We start from the raw sequence: 23,142 nt of genomic DNA on the forward strand, positions 1-23,142 counted from the left end.
TTTGATTGGCACCAGCAAGAGCTTTATATGTATCGTGCATGCGGGAGTCAACTTAGCCTTTAATATATATTAAATAAACTTGCTTAATTAGACCTGCTTTCTGATTTAGCTAAACTTTTTCCAGCCCAGTGAAGCACCTCAACTTTTCTTTCAGGTAATTGTCAGCAACACAGCAGTAAATATCAACACAAAACACATTATTATTGTAGATCATGCAGGGAGAACAAAGGGTAAAATATTTACCTGTAGCAGTGTTTGACTATATTCTGCCCAGTGAGAAAACCTGAAGTCATTTTCAAAGGTCCACCATTTCTTACTTCTTTTAGGTCAGGTCAAGTTTCTAAACTTTCTAAATCTCCACTTTCCAGATAATGAAAAGAAAATAGTATTCTACCGAGTCTCCTATCTACCTACTCCAGGACTTCTGTGAGGATCAAATCAGATAAAGCACAGGAAAACGCTTCACAGATATTTGGTTAAAGTGTAAAATGTTTGCACCTGGCTATAAAGCAAGTTGTGTTCCTGGGCTGAAGAAATTCCAAGGAGGCTAGTTGCTAGAGAGAGGAAGCCGGGTGTTGCTACGTGACGTCATTACCTACAGCGACCATTTTCGGGGTGGGCCAGGCTGTGGGCCACATTTTGCACTATGGGGTCTCGGCAGCGTTGGCTGTGATTTGGTGGGGTGTCACTCCAGGGTGGTGGCAGGGCCTGTGTCCCACTTGGGAGAAGCTGAGTATTGCTTTGTCGGCGCCAGGTCCATAGTTCCCTTTCTTTGTAAATGGCCAGTGCGCATCACTGCAACTCCTGCCTTGCGTGTCTGCCCCCTGGTAGTCAGTGCGCATCATAGCAAGTAGTTGGACGGTTGGAGGGACACTTAGCATATTAGCCTTTTATATATATAGATTATAAGAATTTGTGTTTACGCCTCACCCATTAAACTGTGAAAGGACTTCATTCAATTCACTTTTGTATGTTCTTATGTAGAGCCTGGGACATAACATGTACTAAACAAATAGCCACTGAATAAATTTTTGAAGTGATTCAGTTTTAACTCATATTTTTCTGATTGCTTTAATCTATATATATAAAAAGCCAGTGACCATAATGACCATAATGACTAGTCGCTATGACGCCCATTGTGGCCAGTGAACCGGCCTGATCAGGGGGTGGGGCTAGCCGGCCAACCTCATGGCCCCTCCTCTTTGCCAGCCTGTCCCTGATCAGACTCTGAATCAGACTCTCCCACCCTGATCAAGAGCCGACCACCGGCCAAACACTCCTACCTTTCCCCCTCCCACCTGCCCCGCCCCTGGTCAGCCTGCCCCACCATGATAGGCCTGCAGCCCTTCCCCCTTAACGTCCCAACCCTGATCACACCCCCCACCCCAATAGGGGGCGGGGTTGGCCAGCCAAACTCCTGCAGCCCCTCCCCTCTCCCAGCCCCACACCAGATCGGCTCCCCACCCCATCAGGGGCAGGGCCCACCAGCCAACCACCCATGGCCCCTCCCCCAGGCCACTGGCCCCCGATTGGCACCCCCCGACCCCAATTGGGGGCGGGGCCTACCGGCCAATCACCCGTGGCCCCTTCCCTCAGCCTGGCCCTGATCTGCCCCAATCGGGCCAGCCGGACCCCACCCATGCCTCTAATATATAATAAAAACACAATACTACTTTCAGGATGGCATGTTCTTTGAGTCCCTTTCAATAATGACAGTTTATATTTGAACAGTACTTTAATTTTTCTAGCAGTTTTTTCCCAACACTTTGTTATGAATATTTCCAAACATATAACCCATCACTTATATTCTAACTTAACCTTTTGTTATCCAGGCATACCTCGGAGATACTGCAATTTGTTTCAGACTACTGCAATAAAGCAAGTCCTAATGCTTTTGCTTTTGGAGGGTCTTGTTTTCAAATTTGTATTGTGAATCCCAATACAACATGAGGTATGCAAAACACTCTGGTGGTCTATTTTATTATTGCCTTTTATTTCTAATGACTAAGGTCTGATTCTATCTGTTTTATAAATAAGGAAACTGAGACTAAGAGGGTTTATTGACTTGCCAAAGAGCTTGCCTTTCAGGAGCTGTAATCTCGTGCCCTCTGACTAATCCACACCTTCTGGCACTAGATATGTTGACGTAAGAAGGTCTGAACCTGCAGAGAATTTTATAAGAGTTTATTTGAACCAAACTGATGACATAAGCTGGGGAGGAGGATTGTAAATACTCCAGAGATGAACAGTTTCTTTTATGCATTTGAAATTATGAAGGTGGGGAAAAGCAAAGCGAGGATAGGATGACAGGATAGTTAATAAGATGATGTGCTCTCTTAAGGGTGGTTACAATTTACTGCAAAGGTGTGTTAACCTAGATGCACAGAAAAAATGAACAGAGCTTGCTGAAGGCGAAGGTAACCCTCTTACTTAAAGTTATGTGCCTGGGGTGTGACAACCCACGATGACCTGCCCAGTTAGGAATTTATGATCAGGTCACCCTGTGAGGTCACTTCCCATATAAGCCAGGTCTGAAAAAAAAATAAATAGGAGAATCAGCAAAATTATGGGATAACCAACAAGAAAATGTTTGTGGCTCATAAGTAATTCAGAGAGGTGTCCAGTCTTGGGCACCCTCCCCCTCACCCCACTTCCATTCCTGGTTAGTCATCATTTCCTGCGGGACCTAAGAGGTTCCTTCCATGCCTTCTCCTCTAGCACAAGAAGCAAGTCTAGAGCATCTTCCATCTCAGCTGGTCTACCCTTTCTTTACATGTGCCAGAGATACCTCACCTCCATTAAAGCAGGGCCCGAATCACATCCTTGCCCAACTCACAAAACACAGCAGCTCACCATTTCCTACCAAATGGAGTCCATTATAATAATCTCTGCCTTCCACAGTGTAACCTGCCCAAGCATCTGTTCTCTTACTCCTTAGCTTCCACCCTGCATAACTAAAAGGGGGAGTTGTTTCCCCGAATACACCCAGGGCTTTCTGCTTATTTCCTTTCTTCATGTATAAATCGCCACCACTCTCCTCCCTCCTCCCCCCAAATCCCACACGTGTAAATTCTAGACTTACACGTTATGGCCCAATGCCAATTGTTCTCATAAGCATTCTGGGAACTCCAGGCCCGTTATAACCCCTATCGCCAAATTTATGACAACTTGTGGTACCGATATGGTCTGATTTCTCTTAAGATCTTCTGCCCTTCGCCTGAGTAAAGCAACCTTGGGGAAAGGGACGCTGTCGTATTCATCGCCCACGCACAGTAGGTGCTTTATCGTGCTCAATTTCGTTGAACGTAATATATTCCGCCCAAAGAGTCGGAAGCGTACGCCCTTTGCTGTATTCACACTCACACTCACACGCACACACGGATGCTGTCTTCTACTCGATACACACGTGCCCCAGAGCCCAGCCCTGGAACTGCCTGGGGACACCCAGCCTGTGGGCGCTTCCATTCCAGCCACCTGGAGGGGAGGCTCATTTCTTTAAAACCGCTCCAACGGATATCTTAGACCTCCTTAGGCCTCAGACAGCCTCCTCTCCACCATCAACTGATAATATCTTTCTTTTAAAAATAAAATCACCCAATTCTTGGAATATAGCCTGGCCGCGCGTGGGTCCGCCCCATGCATCCCCCCCGGGTCCCACTTGGTAGCGCCCGCTTTGTCAGTGTGCGGGCTCACCGCTTACCTCCTGGTCTCGCAGTCCACAGTCGGCAGTGCCGCCGTCGCCGCCGCAGCAGCTGCAGCCGCGCTCCCGCCTCTCCGTCGGGCTCGCCTGTCCCGCACTTTCCCCGGCTCTGAGCGCCCCTTCCCAGGGACGCCCGGAGAGTCTGCTCACCGCCCGTCTCGGCCGTGCTCCGCTCCTCGGGCGTGCGAGGGGCCGCGGCGGTGGTTGGCAGCGGCGCCCGGCATGTATCAGAGCCCGCGGCGGCTCTGCTCCGCCCTGCTGCTCAGGGACGCGACCGGCCTGCGCCGCCGGCCCGGCCCCGGCCCCGGCCCGCGCGGGCAGTCGTCCCCGCGGGCGGCCGCCCCCCGACCAGCGTCCCCCCGGCTGCTGGTGGCTGCCTCGGGCGCCGCGACGCTGTGTTCGCGAACAGGTGAGTGGCCGGCGGTCCCGGGCGGAATGAATGGGAGCCGCGGGCGGCGGGGCAGGCCGGGAAGGCGTCCTCTCCCGCTCGCCTCTCCGCTTGCCTTCCGAGCCTGGGGTTTGCATCCGGAACGTTGTGTTCTGGCTCATTGTGTTTGATCCTTGGGTGCCGAGCCTCCAGTATTTCTCGCCTGGACCTCCCTTTCATTCCCCCCTCGCTGAGCCGAAAATGATTTGTGTTGGTTTGACTTCTTATTCCGCGACGTATGGAAATTTTATGCAAAAAAGGTAATAATTGAAAGTTACACTTATTTGACCCTGTGGCTTGCAGGGCCTCGATGTTCTGTTTGGGTTTTTTTTTTATAAGTGTATCAATGTATTGTAACACACAATGACTCGCTTTACATTTTTTTGGATTTTTTTTTTTTTGAGCCTTCCGCTCCTAATACGTCATTCTGTGTCCTATATACCTGGGTTAAGATCTTGTAAAGGTGATGCCTTCTCCAAGAGCCAATTTTAAGGCTCCACGTACCTAGGACTTTTCCTTTTTTTTTTTTCCACCTCGGTTTCTACCTAAGGACACATCTCTGTGGCCACAAAATACATACAATTTAATCATACTCTTAAAATGAGTAAGTTTCTCTTTCAGAATGGCAGTTTACACTAAAAAGTGTATTTTGGTTGTGCTGTTGCTGTTTGAGACATTATGTGCCCACCCTACATTATAAATAACGTACATTTCGCTCCAGAAGTTTTGGAATCATTTAAGGACAAACAGGAAGAATATGTTCAATGTGACTTTCTTTAATTAATGAAAGTGATAATCCAAAATGTGACTGAAGCCAAGACTTGAAACTCTATTCAGATTATTGGCAAATGTTATGCTGAGGCATTTATTTATATATTTATTTATTTACTGAAGCCCTTCTTGAACTAAAATTACTAAAGAAGACACAAACTTATTACAAAGCTAACCATGAGTACACTAACACGTGGAATAATGTGAAGCGGAATAATTCTACACTAACCGGCTGAGGCGTCCTTATACACTCAAGATGTGAAACTGGTAACCTGAGACTCTAAAGTAGGTTGTTCTTTAGAAAGGGTGAACTTGACAGCCTTCCATATTTTTTCCCACTTCTGTAAGAATGAGGCACACTGAAGTAACTGTTAGAAGAAGTAGCACCATATGAGTTAGTGTTTTCCTTGCTGGAAGTTTTCAAGAGAAACGTTATTAGGTTTGGGGCTTGGGGCGGGAGGAGGAAAAGAAAACCAGTTGGTGTCCCGGCTCATGCCCCTCAGGGTAGAGTTCGTCAGTAGGTCCACCCTGGGAGGAGATAGCTTGTGTAATACACGGATGTACATAGCTGTGCTGTCAGCTGAGGGGAAAAAATGGTCAGGCCACACAGAACGTTGGGAATGTTAGGCTTTTCGCACAGAAAGGTGTTTTATGGACTTTTTAAAAAGTCCTCTGAAGCACCCTGGTTTCACATAAAAAGAAGTTATTATGGCCCGAAAACTACTGTAGACAGTTACTGCAAACTCTAGGCAATCTTCCTGTTTCATGTACTTTTACCCTCACCTACTTGTCAGGACATTGGTTCACTGGTTGCTCCATCCTCCATTCATTTCCACAAGTTTAGAACGTCTCGGGCACTGTAGGCGCATTATTAGAGGTAAAAGAATGTGAGTCTTAGTCTGCCTTTAAGGGTTTCACTGCCCAGTAAGACAGATGAAATCTGCAAAAAGAAATAACTAATGAGATTAAACACCTTTTACATTAAGATAAAGGTTTACAAATGGCACAAGGGTGTGGGAGATAAGGGAGTCCCTTTCTGCAAAAGTCATCCTTAAGGGCTCAAGAAGCGTGTTGCTTGATCATGAAGACGGCTTTTCCAGGTTGAGGATCACTCATTGCGCTCTGGGTGTGCTGACCTATGTGATTTCCCCATATGTGGGAAACTCAACTGCATAATTTGTAGTACGGGAGGTCGGGAGGGGTGGGGGGGAGTGCATTTGAGATGGGCCTTGAAGCATGGTTAGGATTGAAAGATTGAAACATTTTGTGTGGGGAAGAGCCAGGAGCAGGGGGTGGGGAGGCGTGGATGCAGGGTTAGAGAAGAGGCGCCTTGCAACATATTTCTAAAGAGCCTCAGACCAACATTAGGTGCTCTTAAAACTGCTGTACCAGGTCTCTGACCAGTGGGGTCAGACCACACCTGGGTTCAGCAACCTCAGTACTTGAGTTCTGGCCCAGAAAAGAATTCAGAGCCAAGACTCAAACCCTGAGAAGATAAGATTTATCAGGCAAAGTAGGACACTCAAATAGAAAATTGCAGCTGGTGGCTCAAAGAGCTGCCCTGCAGAGTGGGCTAGGGCTCCTTTTAAACCCTCGAGGGGAGTTAACTGCTTTCTTCTTGAAACTGTCCTGTCTCTTGTGTCCTTGCATGGAAGTTAATGGGGCTTTCCTCTAGCCCCCTGGGGCAACCACATGCCTGGGGAGAAGAGATCTGGAGACTCACCTGCATGACCTGAGGCATCATAGGGTGGAGAGGTCTTAGGGTGAGGATTGAATAACAATACTTATCTCCAGTACCTGCCGTTCTAAGGTGGAGGGATGTCTTAAGGGCAAAGTCTTGAATATCTCCAATGTCTGCTCTACCAGTTCTTCTTCATCGCTAGGTGTCCATCCTCCCTGGTGACCTTCTGTAACTAGCCCGTCGTCCTTGCTCTGCTGCCTACCACAAAAGCATGCAGGTTCATGAAGCCTCCTGTGGATCTATTAAACAGGATCGTTATTGCTGGGCCCTAGGTTCCATATTACTTAACAAAATAACAGCCGTAATAAAACTCCAGGTTATTTGTACGTGCCCTGAAGTTTAGACATGTGGCAAGAGAAGCCTTCAAGGAGCTAAAAGCTATTCTCTTCAGAGAGTCTTGGTAGGGTAGGGGCAATAAGTCCCAACACTTGGCCCCATTCCATGATCAGCTCCTTAGCTTATGCCCCTTCGCAATCAGAGGTCACTGGAAAGATGAGTACAGCCCCTTTGGAGTCAGCAAATGCTAGGCTATTAGAATTTAAAGGGGACATTGTTTTGCTACCTTTTCTCTTAAAAGGACAGCAGCCCCCATAAAGAAGCACCAGTTGCCACAGTTGCTGTCCCAGATGAAATGCAGTCAGGAGTCATCTGGGGGCTTCTATATGCTGTCCTCCAGGTGCCCTCTCCTCAGATAATGGAGCATTGGCTGAATGACTCTTCTCCACCACTGGTATGTGTTACTTTTTTCTTAGTACAATTTTAAAAGCAAATACCAGCTCATTTGAGGAGACAGCTTTATTTAGTATGTTCCTTAATTGTGAACAGACTGCTTAGGAGAGGGAAGAAATGGGAAAGCTTGTAATTATCAAGCTTCTACAGAAATGAATTGCCTTCCATGTGAAAGAACTAAGGTATATTTTCCTGTAACATTCAATGGTAAGAGTTTGAATGCAGTACTGTTGAACACAGTACACTTAAATGGCGAAATATTACCTGGTATCTCATGACTAATTGTGGCAGCAATTGACAAAATAGAGTAATTGACTAAAAAGTGGCTGGATTTTTGGGGAAACGACTTCGCTTTCAATTGGTGAAAGGAAGGAGAGGAGACCTCAAGAAGGTGACAGGCATGTGAGCAGTGCTGTCAACCCCCACTCCTCCTTCCCAAAGGCACTTCGTACTGGACAGTTTGAGGAAACTGGGAGAGGATTCTGAGAAACTGTTAAGATCCTCCGAGCTTGGGCCTAATACAATTCAAGAGACTCTGGAGGAAGAATATTGACCTGAACAAAAGCAGGCTTTTAGAAAAGGAAGGCATTGGTGTGTTTATGGAAGTGAAACCAGACAACCAGTGGGTCTGGGCTGCCTGTCACTACTTGAGCCAGTGAAGCAGAGATAGGGTTGAATCATATAGTATGAGCATTTATTCCAATAGTGCCCGCAGTATGGGAGAGGAGTAGGTCATTCGTAAACATTTGTTTTGTCCCTTCCCCCCATAAGCCATCTGCTTGTAAGGGATACAAGAACAAAGATTACATGGGGAAGTGGGCAAAAGGAATAAGAATGGGCAAGCGAAATGGTCTTACTGGCCTGGGGAAGCAGGCAATGCGGGCTGGGTTGGGACTTCATTGTTTGGGTAACAAACAAGGTTGTTAATCTTTCCATGATAATAGGTAGTTTTTTGTTTTGTTTTTGTTTTTATAGTAAAAGGTAGAGATTTATTGAGAAACAAGCACAGACTCCCACAGGGGGAGGGAGAAAATCCTGATAGGTAGTTCTTGAATGAGAATGGACTGCATTCCAAGGTTGATTATAGGTACAACTCCACAGCCAGGTTAGAATGTGCTTTAATTTAGAACAACAATCAAGGTTAACAGAGCATGATTAATATTTCTTCTAACTATATTTAGTCCCCAATATTTTGTTTCTGCCCCTAACAATGGAAGTGGATCATCAGTGTAGCTGTACAGCTTTTGGAGTGACTAGGTAGGTAAATGTAGTATTATGTAGGTTTCTGTGATGTCTACTGAAAGAGAAGTGCATGGGGCGGTTATATTCTGGTTTCCTGGAAAAAGGAGGGAGGGAGGCCTTTGCTGTGAGAAGTCACTACTCTAATCAGAATGTTTAGGTCCTGGATAACCACTTGAATAAATGGAAATTCGATAGATGACATCCATAGGTTTCGGCTCCATAGTAGAACCATCTACTTTAACGAAAAACAGTTAAAATATTTTGGATTTATTTTTAGAATAGGGGAAATCTGACTTTCCAAGGAAGGAGTAAGACCTCCATTTAAATCTTAGCTGGCTGCTCTCTTGTCTCTACTACAATGGTCTCAAAGCAACACTTGAGAACACACCAGCCACTGTGAATTCATTGAGAGGGAGATGGGCAGGAGTGCCCAGGGAAAAGAAAGCTAAAGAAAATTATTACCATCAGCTTTGACTGTTTCTGTAGAGCCCTTTTTTTCTCCTTCCACTATCAAAAAAATGGATGAGCCCCACTGGGATCTCCTGAGTTTTCATGCCTGCCAGTGGGGCCTGAGCATGTGATGACTAGCCCAGTGGACAGCACTTACTGACAACCCAGGTGAGTAGCCAGGGAGGACATTTGTTTTACTAAATGCTTAGTCACCTGCTAGAAGTTTCTTACTTTCATGAGAAGTCCACTGAAGTGAGTGCCTAGAAGTTACCAGCAGCCAATTACAATAAAGAAATTGATACCCCCACTGCTAAACTTGACTGGCTTAAAAAAAAAAAAAAAGAAAGAAATTGATAAAGAATTATTGCAGTAGCCCTAGCTGGTTTGGCTCAGTGGGTAGAGTGGCCTGAGGAATGAAGGGTCCTGGGTTCAATTCCGGTCAAGGGCACATGCCTGCGTTGCGGGCTCGATCCCCAGTAGGGAGCGTGCAGGAGGCAGCCAAATCAATGGTTCTCTCTCATCATTGATGTTTCTACCTCTCCCTCTCCCTTCCTCTCTGAAAATCAATAAAAATTAAAAAATCGAACTATTGTGGTAGATGTCTGGGAAGTGCCCTAGGCTTGTCACACCCTCTCCCACTGTCTTCCTTTCCCCTAACTCTGCACCTCCAGTACTTGGACAGGCTGGCTGCCCATCTGCAGATATGCTTGTGACTCACCATGCCTCATCCTGTGTGGAGTGCAGAGTAAATTGCTTTGTAGATTCTAGTGATACCTTGAATATAATAGCTTTCTGTTTCCTCTCAGTGTTTTGCTTTCATGGATGTTAACCATCATGGAGAAGGAAGATGTCATCTTTCAAATTATAGGTCACATTTTCGAGATTTGGCTGAGATGTACTCTACAGTTAATTTCTATCATGGTTTAAATTTTTTAAAAATTTTTATTTATTGATTTTAGAAAGAGAGAAAGGGGGGAGAAACATCAGTTTGTTCCACTTATTTATGCATTCATTGGTTGATTCTTATATGTGCCTTAACCAGGGATCAAACCCTCAACCTTGGTTTATTGGGGTAACACTCTAACCAACTGAGCTACCCGGCCAGGGCCTAAACAAAAAGTTTTTTAGGTCACAAAAGTAACACTTGCTCATTACCAAAAACTCAGAACTTTAAATGTCTTTGTGAGTATGTATTGATTATCTTCATAAGCTTACGGATTTTTCTAATTTTTGTTCTGAAGTTCCATCAGAATCAATGTCTATTATGTGAGATTTTCTTTTTTAAAAATGTATTTTTTTGCCCTAACCGGTTTGGCTCAGAGGATAGAGCGTCGGCCTGCGGACTCAAGGGTCCCAGGTTCGATTCCAGTCAAGGGCATGTACCTTGGTTGCGGGCACATTCCCAGTAGAGGGCGTGCAAGAGGCAGCTGATCGATGTTTCTCTCTCATCGATGTTTCTAACTCTCTATCCCTTTCCCCTCCTCTCTGTAAAAAATCAATAAAATATGTTTAAAAATGTATTTTTATTGATTTCCGAGAGGAAGAGAGGGAGAGAGAGATAGAAACATCAATGATGAGAGAGAATCATTGACCCACTGCGTCCTGCACACCCCCTATTGGGGATCAAGCCCTCAACCTGGGCATGTGCCCTTGCCTGGAATAAAATCTGGGACCCTTCAGTCTGCAGGCCAACGCTCTATCCACTGAGCCAAACCCGGGCCTAACCAGGAATTGAACCAGCAACCTCTGGGTGCATGGATCCACGCTCAACCACCGAGCCACACCAAATGTCATTCCCTCTGTTTTTTAAATCCTCACCAAAGGATATTTTCCCATTGATTTTTAGAGAGAGTGGGAGAGGGAAAGACAGAAATATCGACGTGAGAGGCACACATTGATTGGTTGCCTCCTGCACAAGCCCTGACCAGGGCCTAGGCCGGGTAGGAAACTGCAACCAAGGTATATGCTCTTGACTGGAATCGAACCCGGGACCCTTTGGTCCGCAGGCGAACATTCTATCCACTGAGCCAAACCAGCTAGGGCCCAGCTGTCATTCTCGAAGGAGCTGTTCTAACAGTTGCCCCCCAGCTTCTCCCACCCTTTGTCTGTGTAGACTCAGCATAGAGTTTCTAGAAGCTTCCTTTGGAAGAACCATATTTAATTTATCTTTGGTAACTAGGCAATGTTCCAGGCTTTGTAGGCCATGCCTCTCTGTTACCACCACTCAGGCCTGCCATTGCAGTGTGGGAGCAGCCACAGGTGACACCAGCTTTATTATGGGCACTGAGATTGTAGTTTCATACCATTTTCACATGGCATGAAGTATTATGACATTCCTTTTTGCTTTCACATTTCCATTTACACCTGTAAAAGTGGACCATTTCCCTGAGTGTCTCAGGAATGTTAGTGGTGGGCATCATGCCCTAACACAGACCTGAGGCTCGAGTGGACAGCCATTGTCCCACAGCAGCCTGTGGTTTCTTCTGCCCCTGACACTGCCCTGCAGTGTCATCATGCTAGAAAAGCCCAGTTTGTGCAGATGATTGGCCAGCCAGCTATAAACGTTCAATCGAGGCCATTTTTTAGAGGCATTTCTTCTTCCAGAGTAATTCTTTCTAGATGAATCTGGCAGGACTGAAGGTACAGCTCAGCCTCCTCTGGAAAGCACTTTGGACTTCTTGTCTGTTCTGTGACTGCTGCCTAGCAAAGAAAGGTCGTTGGGATTGTCGCTGTGGGTAGGTGCTTGTATTTTTAGACACGTTAGGCCGAGAGTCCTGACCTTCACTTGATATCTCTAGCAGTGCCACGCGGGGTGTTATGCTGCTTTGTACACTTTGTGCCGTGCCAGTGGGTGTGCTGTGATGGCAGTGACGTCCACAGGAGGCGGTGGAATTCGACCTGTTTACTCCTGTGTGTGCCCCTGGCCAGGCTCCATCCCAGTCGTCCTAACTCAGAACCAGCAGAGATGCAGGTGAGCAGTCCAAGGTGCAGGGAGCCTTCTCCAGTGCCAGGCCCTTCACTGGTTATGCAACCTGGAGAAAACTGTGCAGTCTCTGAACCCTAGGCGCATACCTGTGAAATGGTGAGTCAGGACCAGCTCTGCTGGGTTGCTGGGGAGAGGAATGAAAATGCCTGGAAGTAGAATGGTACATGGCAGGCTGTCTGATGATAGCCGCCTTCTCCTGAGACCCAGAACGTGAGCTGCACTAAATGGGACAGAATGGCTAACATTTTAGCTGACACTTGGGATGTGCTGGGCATAGCTCATTTACCTGGATCCTCACCGCAGCCCAGTGAAGTAGGCTGCACTGATCCCCAGGTGAAGGAACTAAGGCACAAAGAGGTACATCAGTTGTTCAGGGAATGCTATTAGTGAAGGGAGGAGCCGGAATTTGAAGAGAGACAGCCTAACGAGTCATGTGTTTGGATGTTTTGCCTCTGAAACGCAGCCCAAGCATGTCCAACTCAAAGGCTAACACGGGCCAAATAAACGAGGCATGCGGCCCATGGGCCACGAGTTTGACATGCTTGCTGCAGCCTGATCTTACTGAGAAAAGCTGACGCTCGAGCCACCGGGCTTTCGCCCATAGCATGCTCCATTGCTGAGGACTCCAGGCAGGCCTGCCCATCGCTCACCAGGGTGCAGTAGCAGACATTTGAAGACTGGCCACTGACTGAAATACTGTATCTGACCCTTCCCAGAAAAGTCTCTTCCTAGGTTGGCCCTTAGAATCCAGTCTCGAGGAGCCAGCCAGGAATTAATGTCTTACAACCTCGCACTCAGTCATAAAATAAAGCCTGGCTGGGTAAGCAAGGTGGACAGTCCCTGCCCGCGTGGAGCTTACAGTCCAATGAGCCATGGACAGGAATTGTAGTTCACCTATCAAGAGTGATTTAAGAGAAGCAGGCCAGGGGTAAGAGGGGACACGTGGGCTTGGTCCTTACAGCTGTGCAGGCAGGGGGACTAGGAATCTGTTGATTTCTGCAATCAGCTTTAAGAAAAGGAACCACATATCCAGTATCCAGGCTGTTTCACGTCAGTGGGTATCTTGCGAGTGTTCTCACTCACTGGTGTTGACGGAGGCCGCATTTTCTCAGGAACCACTCTAAGTGCCCTTGCTGCGGTGGTTCAGCACGCGGCCACTAGATGGCAGCGCAGGACTGCTCGGCGGCGCCTTCCTGTGACGTCTGTCGTTTACAGTTTGTGTGAACTTGACTGGCTGAGGTTTCCTTGGGGCCGAAGTTGGGCAGCTCCGCAGCTTCCCAGGTGTGTACCCAGATAACCTTGACTTTTGTTGAATTTTTGGTTTTTAACTCGCGGCTTTGTCAAGCCCCCGTGTCAAGAGGCTAAGCTCCAACTTAAGGGTGAGCAATGATTCACGGACTGAATGGTTTGGGCAGGCTCGAGAATAGCAATGTCTGGGCAACTGCAGAACATCGTGTGGACAGATGTCCCTCCGCTGCGAGTTCTAGGTGCGGCCAGGGCCCCTGGAGGGGGCCCAGTCGGTTTGGGTGTCAGCTGACGGGGTTCTTTCTCATCCGGCACGCTAATCGCCAAACCCTGGTCGCTTCCAAACTCTGGTGGCCGGCACTCGGACCTGGTGTTGGGGTCTGCTTTTGCGCCAGACATAGTGATTGGCAACACGGAGAGTAACGTGTATTCTAAATCATCTCTGGCAAGTCTTTAAAGACTATTATAAGGGTAAGGAGAGTTCGCTTTCTATGCCTATAAAGTGAAGTAGCAGTGAGTTAATAATGCATCCAGTTCTCAATGTATAGGGAAATGTGCTTATGGAATTAGGCAGTGGCAAGGGCTGGGAGTGGTGTTGCTACATGAACAGCTCTGCATAAGCAATAAAGCTATCCTGACCTGTTGCCTGTATAAGTTATATAATGTATATCATAGAGAATGATGGCTGATACTTTTTCTCCTGAAGTGGCTCAAGGCCCCGGGAGGGAGGGGGGATTTGGGACAAAAAAACAGATAACTTATGAGGTCTAATAAAGAATACCCACATCCAAACATACACAAAATTGGAACTAGAAGCTAGTATGAGTGCCAGATTTCAGCAGAGGTTTTATCAAGATTTTGTATTTTTCAGTATCTTAATTTTACCACTCGAATTATTTGTACTATCTCACCTCAGGCTTTTGAGGGTGAGCTATTCTGAATCTTTTTTGAAGCCCCGAATAGCAACCCCTATTAAGGCATAAAAACTTCAGTAGAATGGCTTGAAATATTGCAATTGGACATGTGTTTATGTGTGAAACAATTTTTTTTAATGGTTGATACTCCTAAAAAGAAAAAAGTTAATGTTATCTTTAAGAACAGGTGAGAGACAATCAGTTGTCACCAGCATCATTCTTAGGATTGGAGAGGGGGAGAAAGGTCCCCCATAACCTTCAGCTTTCTTTTTAAATTTAAGTAAATGGCCTTACTACATTGCAGTTCCTAAGTGGGCCTAAGTCCTGGTGTGCTGTGTTACAAGTGTAAAAATAGTATGTGAAGCCTTTGTAGTGTTCACTTTAGTTATTCATTTTTTAGCTTGGGAATTAATTCATTTGTCAAAGTCTGCATTCCCTCTTAAAGATCCCTGCACCTCCTGGTTTATATCAGAAATGCATTTGAGATCTACCCATGTTGCATGGAAGAATCCTGCAAGTTAACAGCTTGTTTCTTTTTATCACTGCATACTATTGCATTGTATGGGTGTGCCACAGTCGTTTATCTATTTGCACAGTGAAGGGCATCTTGGTTGCTTCAAATTTTGGCAATTATGAACAGAACTGCTTATAAACATCTGCGTGAACCTAATTTTTCAGTTCACTTATGTAAATATTTAGGCGCATGAGTTCTAGGCCATATATTAAATCGATGCTTAGATTAGTAAAAAACTGCCAAGTTGTCTTCCAGCGTGGCTGTGCATGGGAAGCAGTGCACAGGAGTTTGTGGAGGATTGGTATTATTTATTTAAATGTTTGATAGACTGGCCAGTGAAGCCACCACAGCCTGGGCTTTTCTTTGTGGGAAGATTTGAACTTAATTCCATATCCTTGGTGCCCTAGTTGAACTAGTGCCACAGAGCAGAGGGGGAGGGGGCGGAATGCCTCAGAGGAGCGCCGTTCTGACCTGAAGCTCCTGGCCTTGAGGAATAAGCTTCCCAGTTTGTTGCATGCCTGTGGTCCATACCCAGGGCACGGAAGTAGCTGGTATTGACAGCTCTGTCCAGGTTTATGGTTGCCTTTAGGGGAGAGGATTTGTCAGCATCCTTAGGACATCCTGCCAGAGTCCTGCTTTGTGGACTCCCACATCACCCGTCAGCCAACGAACAAGGGTAGAATAATATCCCAGAATGCTCTTGCCTCCATCTCCAGCCACATCTCTCCCTTTTGAGGGCAAATTTTCCTTAAAATACTTCTGTCTGCGCTATTTCCTCATCTCCCCACAACTCCACCAAATCCCAGAAGTTGGCTGTTGTTAAGTCACTGGCGTTTTCCATGTTGCCAAATCCAGGTCTGTTCTCAGTCTTTTGTTTTCTTTGCACCGTCCAGTAGCGCCTGACACAGGAGATGACCAACTCATGGATGAGACCCTTTTTTGTCTCCAGGAAGATCAGACTTGCCTTGCTCTTCTCCTCCTCTGGCCAGGCCGTTTTTGCAGACTTCTACCCCATCTTCCCCAGCCTGCCCCAGAGCTCAATCCTCTGACCCGTTTTTTCTCTAAACTCACTTTAGTGTCCTGTCCACTCACATCTCCCAGATGTTTATTTCCAGTTTGCACGTCTCTCTGGAACATCTGTCATATCTAATTGCCAAACTTGTTTTCCACAAACTCACCGCATCCTCCCAACAGGTGCTATTGGCGACTCTGTCCCTCTAGTTGTCCGGCAGCAGCTTTGGAGGCCTTTTGACGACTCCTCTCATGGACCACGTCCAGGTCACCAATGGAAGTCGCTATTGCCCGTTGAGATTTACTCAGAACCCCACCACTTTGACTATTACCACTAGTCCAAGCTACCAGTGTCTCTTGCGTGGATTATAACTGTCCTCTGAGAGGCTTCCCATGTCTGCCCTTGTTTCCTGACGCTGTAGTGTATTTTCAACACGTGGACCAGTGAGGCTTTTCATGTAAATCAGATCCTCTCTCCTGCCTAGAATTCTCCACGGTTTCCCATCTCAGAGAAAGTCCTTAGGATGGCCGATAAGGCCCTTCATCTGCTCCCCTGTCCTCACTGACCTCATCTTCTAGTCACTCTACGTCACTGCAGTCACCTTGCCAAGCATGCTCCTTTCTCGGGGCTTTTGCATTTGCTAATCCTCTGCCCAAAGTGCTCTTATGCTGGATCTACGTAAGACTTACTGATGTCCTCGCCACCTCGAGTCTCGGCTCACATTTCACCTTTCAGGGAGGCCTCACCGAGCATCCTGTGTAAGTTAGCAGCTCCCCGCTCACTAACATTCCGTTTGCCCTTTCTCTGTTTTTCTCCATAGCACTTCTACCGTATGACAAACGGTCATCTCGTCTTCCCCCACTACAACATAAGCTCCACGAGGACAGAACGTTTAGCATGGTTACTGATATATCTCCAGTGGGCTAGTGTCTGGTGTCCAGTGTGTGTTTGTGTAACAACCTGTAAAACCCTTCTTAGCTCGAGGACTGCACAGAAATACTCTGGCTGTAGTTTGCCAGCCCCTGCTCTAGTAGTTCCCTCAAGAAGGTCTCCTAGAGTCAGTATTGGTTTTGCTGGATAGAAAATTCTTGAGTCACATATAGATTAGCCATATATTAGTTTTCTTATAAGTTACTTGCTGGTTTTGCCTATATGCCCAAGGGACTTTTCTCTTTTTCTTTACAGTCCAGTTGGTGTTGGTTACTCTGGGTTAATATTCTCAGGTATGTGGCATGTTATTTCAATATGTAGTTTCAAGTATTGCTTTTTTTGGCGTTTTCTTTTTTTTCTCAGAGTGACAAAAACCAAGCTTTATGCATTGATGATTGAAAAAGTCCATGATACATTTTTAACCTGACTTTTTCTTATTCATTTTTTCCAGTTTTATTGAGGTCTAATTAATAAATAAAAATTACATACATTTAAGGTGTACCATGTGATGTTTTGCTATGTGTATACATTGTGAAATGAATACCTCAATCACGCTAATTAACATCTGTCCTCTCACATCGTTCTGTGTGTGTGTGGTGAGCACTTAAGATTTACTGTTCAAGATTTTGAGCAAATGAAACAGTTTTATTAACTAGTCACCATATTATATATTAGAACTCCACAACTTAATTCATCCTGCATGTTTGAAACTGATTTGTAGTTCTTAGTGTTTTGTTTCATTTCATGCATTGGATTTCTTGCTACTACAACTCCTGCTATTCATGTGTGTTTTGGATCTTCTTTGCCTAAAATAAGCACATATTTGCCACTATCTCTCCGATGCTTTATCTCCTCATTTCTGGGTTTTCCCATTCTGATTTAGGCCAGTTACCATTTTCTTAATGACCTTCAACTCATTTTGCAATAGGATACCATTTTGATCTGCTTTCTGGGTACATCTTTCTGGCAAGCTTTCATTGTCTGGACAGATGTTAAGCTGTACCATATTCTTTTTATCTGAGGTTTTTTCTAAGTTTCTAGAAGGAAGTGTAATTCAGGGCCGCAGACCATGAACTCCTCCTATTGGGCACTTATCCTCTTTTTCACATACTTGCTTTTATCAGTTAACCCCCCCAAAACTCAGCTTGCAAAGATATGATGCCATCAAAATGATGTAGAACCATTCTGTTGTAACTGAGCTACATTGAGCTGGTAGTTCCTCTGACAGATGTCAGGTATTGCTGTTTGCTTCACATTTAAAGCACTCCACTGTGCCCTGTGAGTTTGCTGTGGCCTGTGTGACACTTTGACCACATTTAGTAGGACTCTTAACTGCTTTAAAAAACGTGGAGGTACAGAAGAAAGATTTCCAAAGTTTTTCTGCCAGCCAAGAAGAAAAGTTCTTCCTTTGGACCCATGTACTCAGGCAAGCAGATTGATTAAAAAGAACATATTCAAATCCGTTTGAAAACAGGTGTGTATGTGCCCATCTGTGCATGTGCACGTGTGTGAGAAAGAAGTCTTGCTTGCTGATGCATGTACACTTAAATGTATGCTGGGAAAACTAGGGTGTTTCTTTGCTTTAATATAGTTTTATTGGGGGGGGGAATTACTTTTGAGTTGATGAAAAGGAATGAGAGAGCATGCTTTATTGACCTTGATATTTAAAAGACATTTGGTGCTAAGTATTTGAATTTGCTTTTGTGATCTGTCACCGTGAATTTGACTGACAGCTAGTTTCAGATACAGTCCATCAGCCTGCTAAACAATGTATTTTCATAGAGAAATTTTTGTGTCTTTCAAAAGAAGGCAAAGATATGGATGTGGTAGGAAAATCCAAATTCCTCCATTCCAATCATACACAGAAATTTGGAGGTGGTTCCAAGTAAAACATGCCCCTAATTTATACCATAGTGAACAGAAAGATCGGTTGACTTCCAAAAGAGCAATCACTGCTTACAAGTGAAGCGACAGGTACAGCTTCCTTCATGCTAATTAGCTGAAGGCCATGCTCTGTTCTCCTTTGTGATTTAAAAAGGAAGCACTAGAAAATGCCCAACAGGCAGTGTGCCACCTGCACACCTCCTCACCCTTTCTCCCTCCAGGATCCCAGGAAACGTGGGCAACTGTCTCTTGCCCCTTTCCCTCCTCCAATCCCTTTTCTGATTTCTTGTTGTTGTTTTTTAAGAAATACGGCTATTGATAATAGATTATCCACTGTATTGCTGTGTGGTTCACAGAGCTCTGCAAAAAGCTGACATCTAAGCGAAATGAGATATGGGTTTAATCCAGCCATTTCTTTTCCTAACAGAGGGATCTGGGTAGATGACATGCTGGAGCAGTGGCCTGCTCTAACCTAGTCTCTTCTCCAGGATTAACATGAGCTTCCTAACATCTGCCTCTTTACAAAATTGGTTTTCAAGTTTTTGAAATTATGTAGAAAAAGGAATGGGGATTTTGTTTCAGCCATGCTTTTCTAAGACTGGGCTTATAAGTTATAAAGACAAGTAGTAGGTTAGAGGAAGCCATAAAGATCAAGGTATTTTTCCCTTGTAAGAATTACCTTAGTTCTGAGAGACCAATTTTAATAGTATTTTCAATGACCTGTCCCAGTACAAAGGTAGAACCTGGAAACGCCTTTAATCTACCTGTGCCAACAGCAGCATTTCCCTACATTAAGGTCTCCTTCTAAGGACAGGAAAAGCTTCCCCTTCTAGTTGAGCTGGGTGGAAATTGAAGGCAGGAAAAGGAGCTGAGTGTGTAATTGTGCTTTTCTTCCCTCTCCTACAGCCTGTTCCATGGGAAACGGCACGAGCAGACTCTATAGTGCTCTTGCCAAGACACTGAACAGCAGCGCTGCCTCCCAGCACCCAGAATATTTGGAGTCACCTGACCCAGAACATCTGGAGCCCATTGATCCTAAAGAGCTCCTTGAGGAATGCAGGGCAGTCCTGCACAGTCGACCTCCCCGGTTCCAGAGGGACTTTGTGGATCTGAAGACAGATTGCCCCAGTAGCCACCCACCTATAAGGGTCATGCAATGGAACATCCTCGCTCAAGGTAAGCCGGTGACTGCCTTTCTGCCTCTGCACTTGCCAGAGCACTGATGTCTCACGTGGAGGGAAGAGGTGTGGGCAAATGGGAGGTGTAAGAGGGGGTGACAAGGGCAGCATCGGCTCCCAGAAGGGCAAGTTAGGAAAGCAAGTCTTCTGGCTTTCACTAATAAGTCCAGCAACTCGAGACGTATTCCTTACCTCCATGTTTGTAAGCCATCCAGGTACAATGAAAGTCTACTTCCCAGCACTTCAAAATCTAAAGGACCCCATCATTTGTCAGCCTCAAAACTTTTGTTGTCTCCACTTTCAGTCCACAGCACTGAGATAGCATTTGCAAGGGAGAAACTGTGTCTCCTGAATGGTGACATACGGAACTTGCTACAGGGAATGGAGCTGTGTGGGTGGTGCTGACCCTGTCATTCTTACGGCCATCTTCTCATCCATTCGCATCTCGATCAACTTTCCCTAGTGTTCTCTCTCATGTAGCAGTTGAAATTTTAAGGAAAAGGAACAAGGGCTGCTTTTTTGCCCTTTCCTCCCCAAGAATAGGGCATGCTTGCTGACTTCCCAATCTTTGGTTCATTCATTTTTTTCCAGCTGTTTATTCATAAGTAGGAAAAGCTGCCTATTTAGGATCCCATTCATTCTGAGTGGTGTCTGTATCCATTCATAGTCAGTGTTGAAATTAGTATAGAGTTAAACCTATCTGTCTCATCTGACATAGTTTAGATCCCTAGAACTGCAAAGAATACTGTTTAAAGCTAAAATTTAATGCCGTTTAGGCAGAGAATCACCCACAGCACCTGAAGGAGGAAGCACTGGGAGGGTCTTGAGTCATATCAAAAACCCAAGGAGACGCCCAGGCACTTAACAATCATGATTCTGTAGTAGCTGACAACCGACTGGCTTTTTTATTTCAGCTCTCGGGGAAGGAAAAGACAACTTCGCACAGTGCCCCGTGGAAGCACTCAAGTGGGAAGAGCGGAAGTGTCTCATCCTAGAAGAAATCCTAGCCTACCAGCCTGACATCTTGTGTCTCCAAGAGGTGGACCACTATTTTGACACCTTCCAGCCACTCCTCAGCAGACTGGGCTATCGAGGCACATTTTTCCCCAAGCCCTGGTCACCTTGTCTCGACGTAGAACATAACAATGGACCAGATGGCTGTGCCTTGTTTTTCCTCCAGAACCGCTTCAAGTTAGTCCACAGTACCAATATCAGGCTGACGGCCATGGCATTGAAAACCAACCAGGTGGCCATTGTACAGACGCTAGAGTGCAAGGAGTCCAGTCGACAGCTCTGCATCGCTGTCACCCACTTGAAAGCACGATCCGGCTGGGAGCAGTTTCGATCAGCTCAAGGCTGTGATCTTCTCCGGAACCTGCAGAACCTCACCCAAGGAGCCAAGATTCCCCTTATTGTTTGTGGGGACTTCAATGCAGAGCCAACAGAGGACGTCTACAAAAATTTTGCTTCCTCCAGCCTCAACCTGAGCAGCGCCTATAAGCTGCTGAGTCCAGATGGGCAGTCAGAACCTCCGTACACTTCCTGGAAGATCCGGACCTCGGGGGAGTACCGGCACACCCTGGACTACATCTGGTATTCTAAACACTCTCTGAGTGTGAGGGCAGCTCTGGATTTGCTCACTGAAGAACAGATTGGAGCCAGCCGGCTCCCATCCTTCAATTATCCTTCCGACCACCTGTCTCTAGTGTGTGACTTCAGCTTTAATAAGGAACCTGATGGACTTTCATAAACACTTTGTAATCACAAGTCTTAACCAGGGATGTTTCAGGAAAACTGAAGTTAGGATACGTTGCCTGAGGAAGGATTCCCAGTTTCTCTCACTTTCCATGTTTCCAGCATGCCTCAGGGAAGGAATCCCGCTAGTTAACAAACGTTTTCCATTAAACCCTTCAGCGAAAAAGGTGTTTGCACTCCAGTTTTGGCTTGTTTTGTTTTTTTTTCCTTTCCCCTAGCATTAAATTTAGATCAATTAAGGGCATTCAATTAGTCTTGTTTTGAAGCTTTCAGTTTGATGACGCTATATAAAAATACTTTGTCTTCCATAATTAACAAGTATGCAGGAACAATTTCCTCTAGACAGTATTTCAAGTTATTTATTTGTGGTTTTAAGTATCAACAAGATATGCATGGCAGTATTTATTTTTTATATCTTCATGTGAAAATAATAGCATTACAAACACTTAAGAACCATGCAAAATGTAAGTTAGTAATTTATAGTAATTTTCTTAAGGCTTTAAGATGTTTTTATTTGGGGTCTAACAAAATAGTGTACAAAGGAACTATTTAGCCTGGAGGCCCCAGGGTTTTGTTTTTTTTGTTTGTTTGTTTGTTTGTTTTAAGTGGAAATAGCTGGTCTCGATAAGTTCTTCATAACAATTCTTGCTGTGCCTCCATGTTCCTCATTATTGTATTTCTTGAAGATTCCATGACCAGCTGGTCTTTGTTATTTAATCACTGCTATGCATTTACAGATTTCTGTTGGAATGCTATTGGTATACATTTGATTTGTGGCCACTCAGTGTCACAGTGATTTGTATTGGAATGTGCTGTTCACGATGGGTTATTTAGGAGCAGTGGCTGGTAAAGTCAGGGGGACCTTCTTTTCAGAGATGGGCAACCAGAAAGCCTGTTCACAAAGCTGTCATTACAATTTCCTAAGACAGCCAGGTGACTGGCTCAGTGTGTCTAGAAAGAATGTAAAAGGAAAGATAACCTGGAATTCTCTTTCCTTGGGGGAAAAAAGTGGTCAAGATAACAGGTGAAGCCCCTTCCAAACAAAATCCCAGCAAATAACCTATGGGTAATAAATTGAATATTTTAATCCATGAATTGTATATATTTAAAATTAATAAATGGTCTTTTGAAACTAGTACTTTAATATCTTGTATTTTTAGTCCAAAAAGAATCTGGGGTAGATTTGATCTTTTATACTGACTTCAAAGAGGGAGATATAGAAACCTCAATGATGAGAGAGATTCATTAATCGGCTGGCTGCCTCCTGCACGCCCCACACTGGGAATCGAGCCCACAACTCAGGCATATGCGCTGACTGGGAATCAAACCCAGGACTCTTCAGTCCACAGGCCAACGCTCTGTCCACTGAGCCAAACCAGCTAGGGTGATTTGATCTTTTAATACTGTTAACATGGTGGGTTCACACTATTCATTTACACACAGATACTTATTTTAAAAGTGAACAAAGCAGATCTATAGCTGCACATTGAAGGCATCTTTGCTGTGCTTTTGTATGGTATCTCTCAGTGCCAAGGATGGAGCTCCCAAAAGGGTTCACCCAAGTATTCTGCATTGGAACCACTTGTGAAACAAATGAAGTTTCTCAGTACATTGTATGCATAAAATCTTGGGGCTACCTGGAAGGAATGGCAAGCAGACAGACC

General features: G+C 45.3%; 1 protein-coding gene across 4 annotated transcripts; it reads left to right on the forward strand.

The window, feature by feature from the left end:
• The first annotated feature begins 3,782 nt into the window (after positions 1 to 3,782).
• On the forward strand, positions 3,783 to 22,613 carry NOCT (nocturnin). Of its 4 annotated transcripts, XM_070415196.1 has the most exons (4): positions 4,061 to 4,109; positions 16,917 to 16,954; positions 19,452 to 19,721; positions 20,638 to 22,613. In XM_070415196.1, exons 3-4 carry the CDS (start codon positions 19,460 to 19,462, stop codon positions 21,471 to 21,473), a joined length of 1,098 nt encoding a protein of 365 aa, XP_070271297.1. In that variant the 5' UTR covers positions 4,061 to 4,109; positions 16,917 to 16,954; positions 19,452 to 19,459; the 3' UTR covers positions 21,474 to 22,613. The 4 variants fall into 4 exon arrangements, with proteins under 4 accessions (XP_070271293.1, XP_070271297.1, XP_070271294.1 ...); XM_070415192.1 differs by lacking the exon at positions 16,917 to 16,954 and having other exon boundaries at positions 3,783 to 4,109; XM_070415193.1 differs by lacking the exons at positions 4,061 to 4,109; positions 16,917 to 16,954 and adding an exon at positions 4,351 to 4,387.
• Positions 22,614 to 23,142: the final 529 nt, after the last annotated feature.

Source organism: Myotis yumanensis, unplaced genomic scaffold, assembly GCF_028538775.1.
Source record: "Myotis yumanensis isolate MYYU_CA2020_CCGP unplaced genomic scaffold, mMyoYum1.0.hap1 SCAF_5, whole genome shotgun sequence".
NCBI lineage: Eukaryota > Metazoa > Chordata > Mammalia > Chiroptera > Vespertilionidae > Myotis > Myotis yumanensis.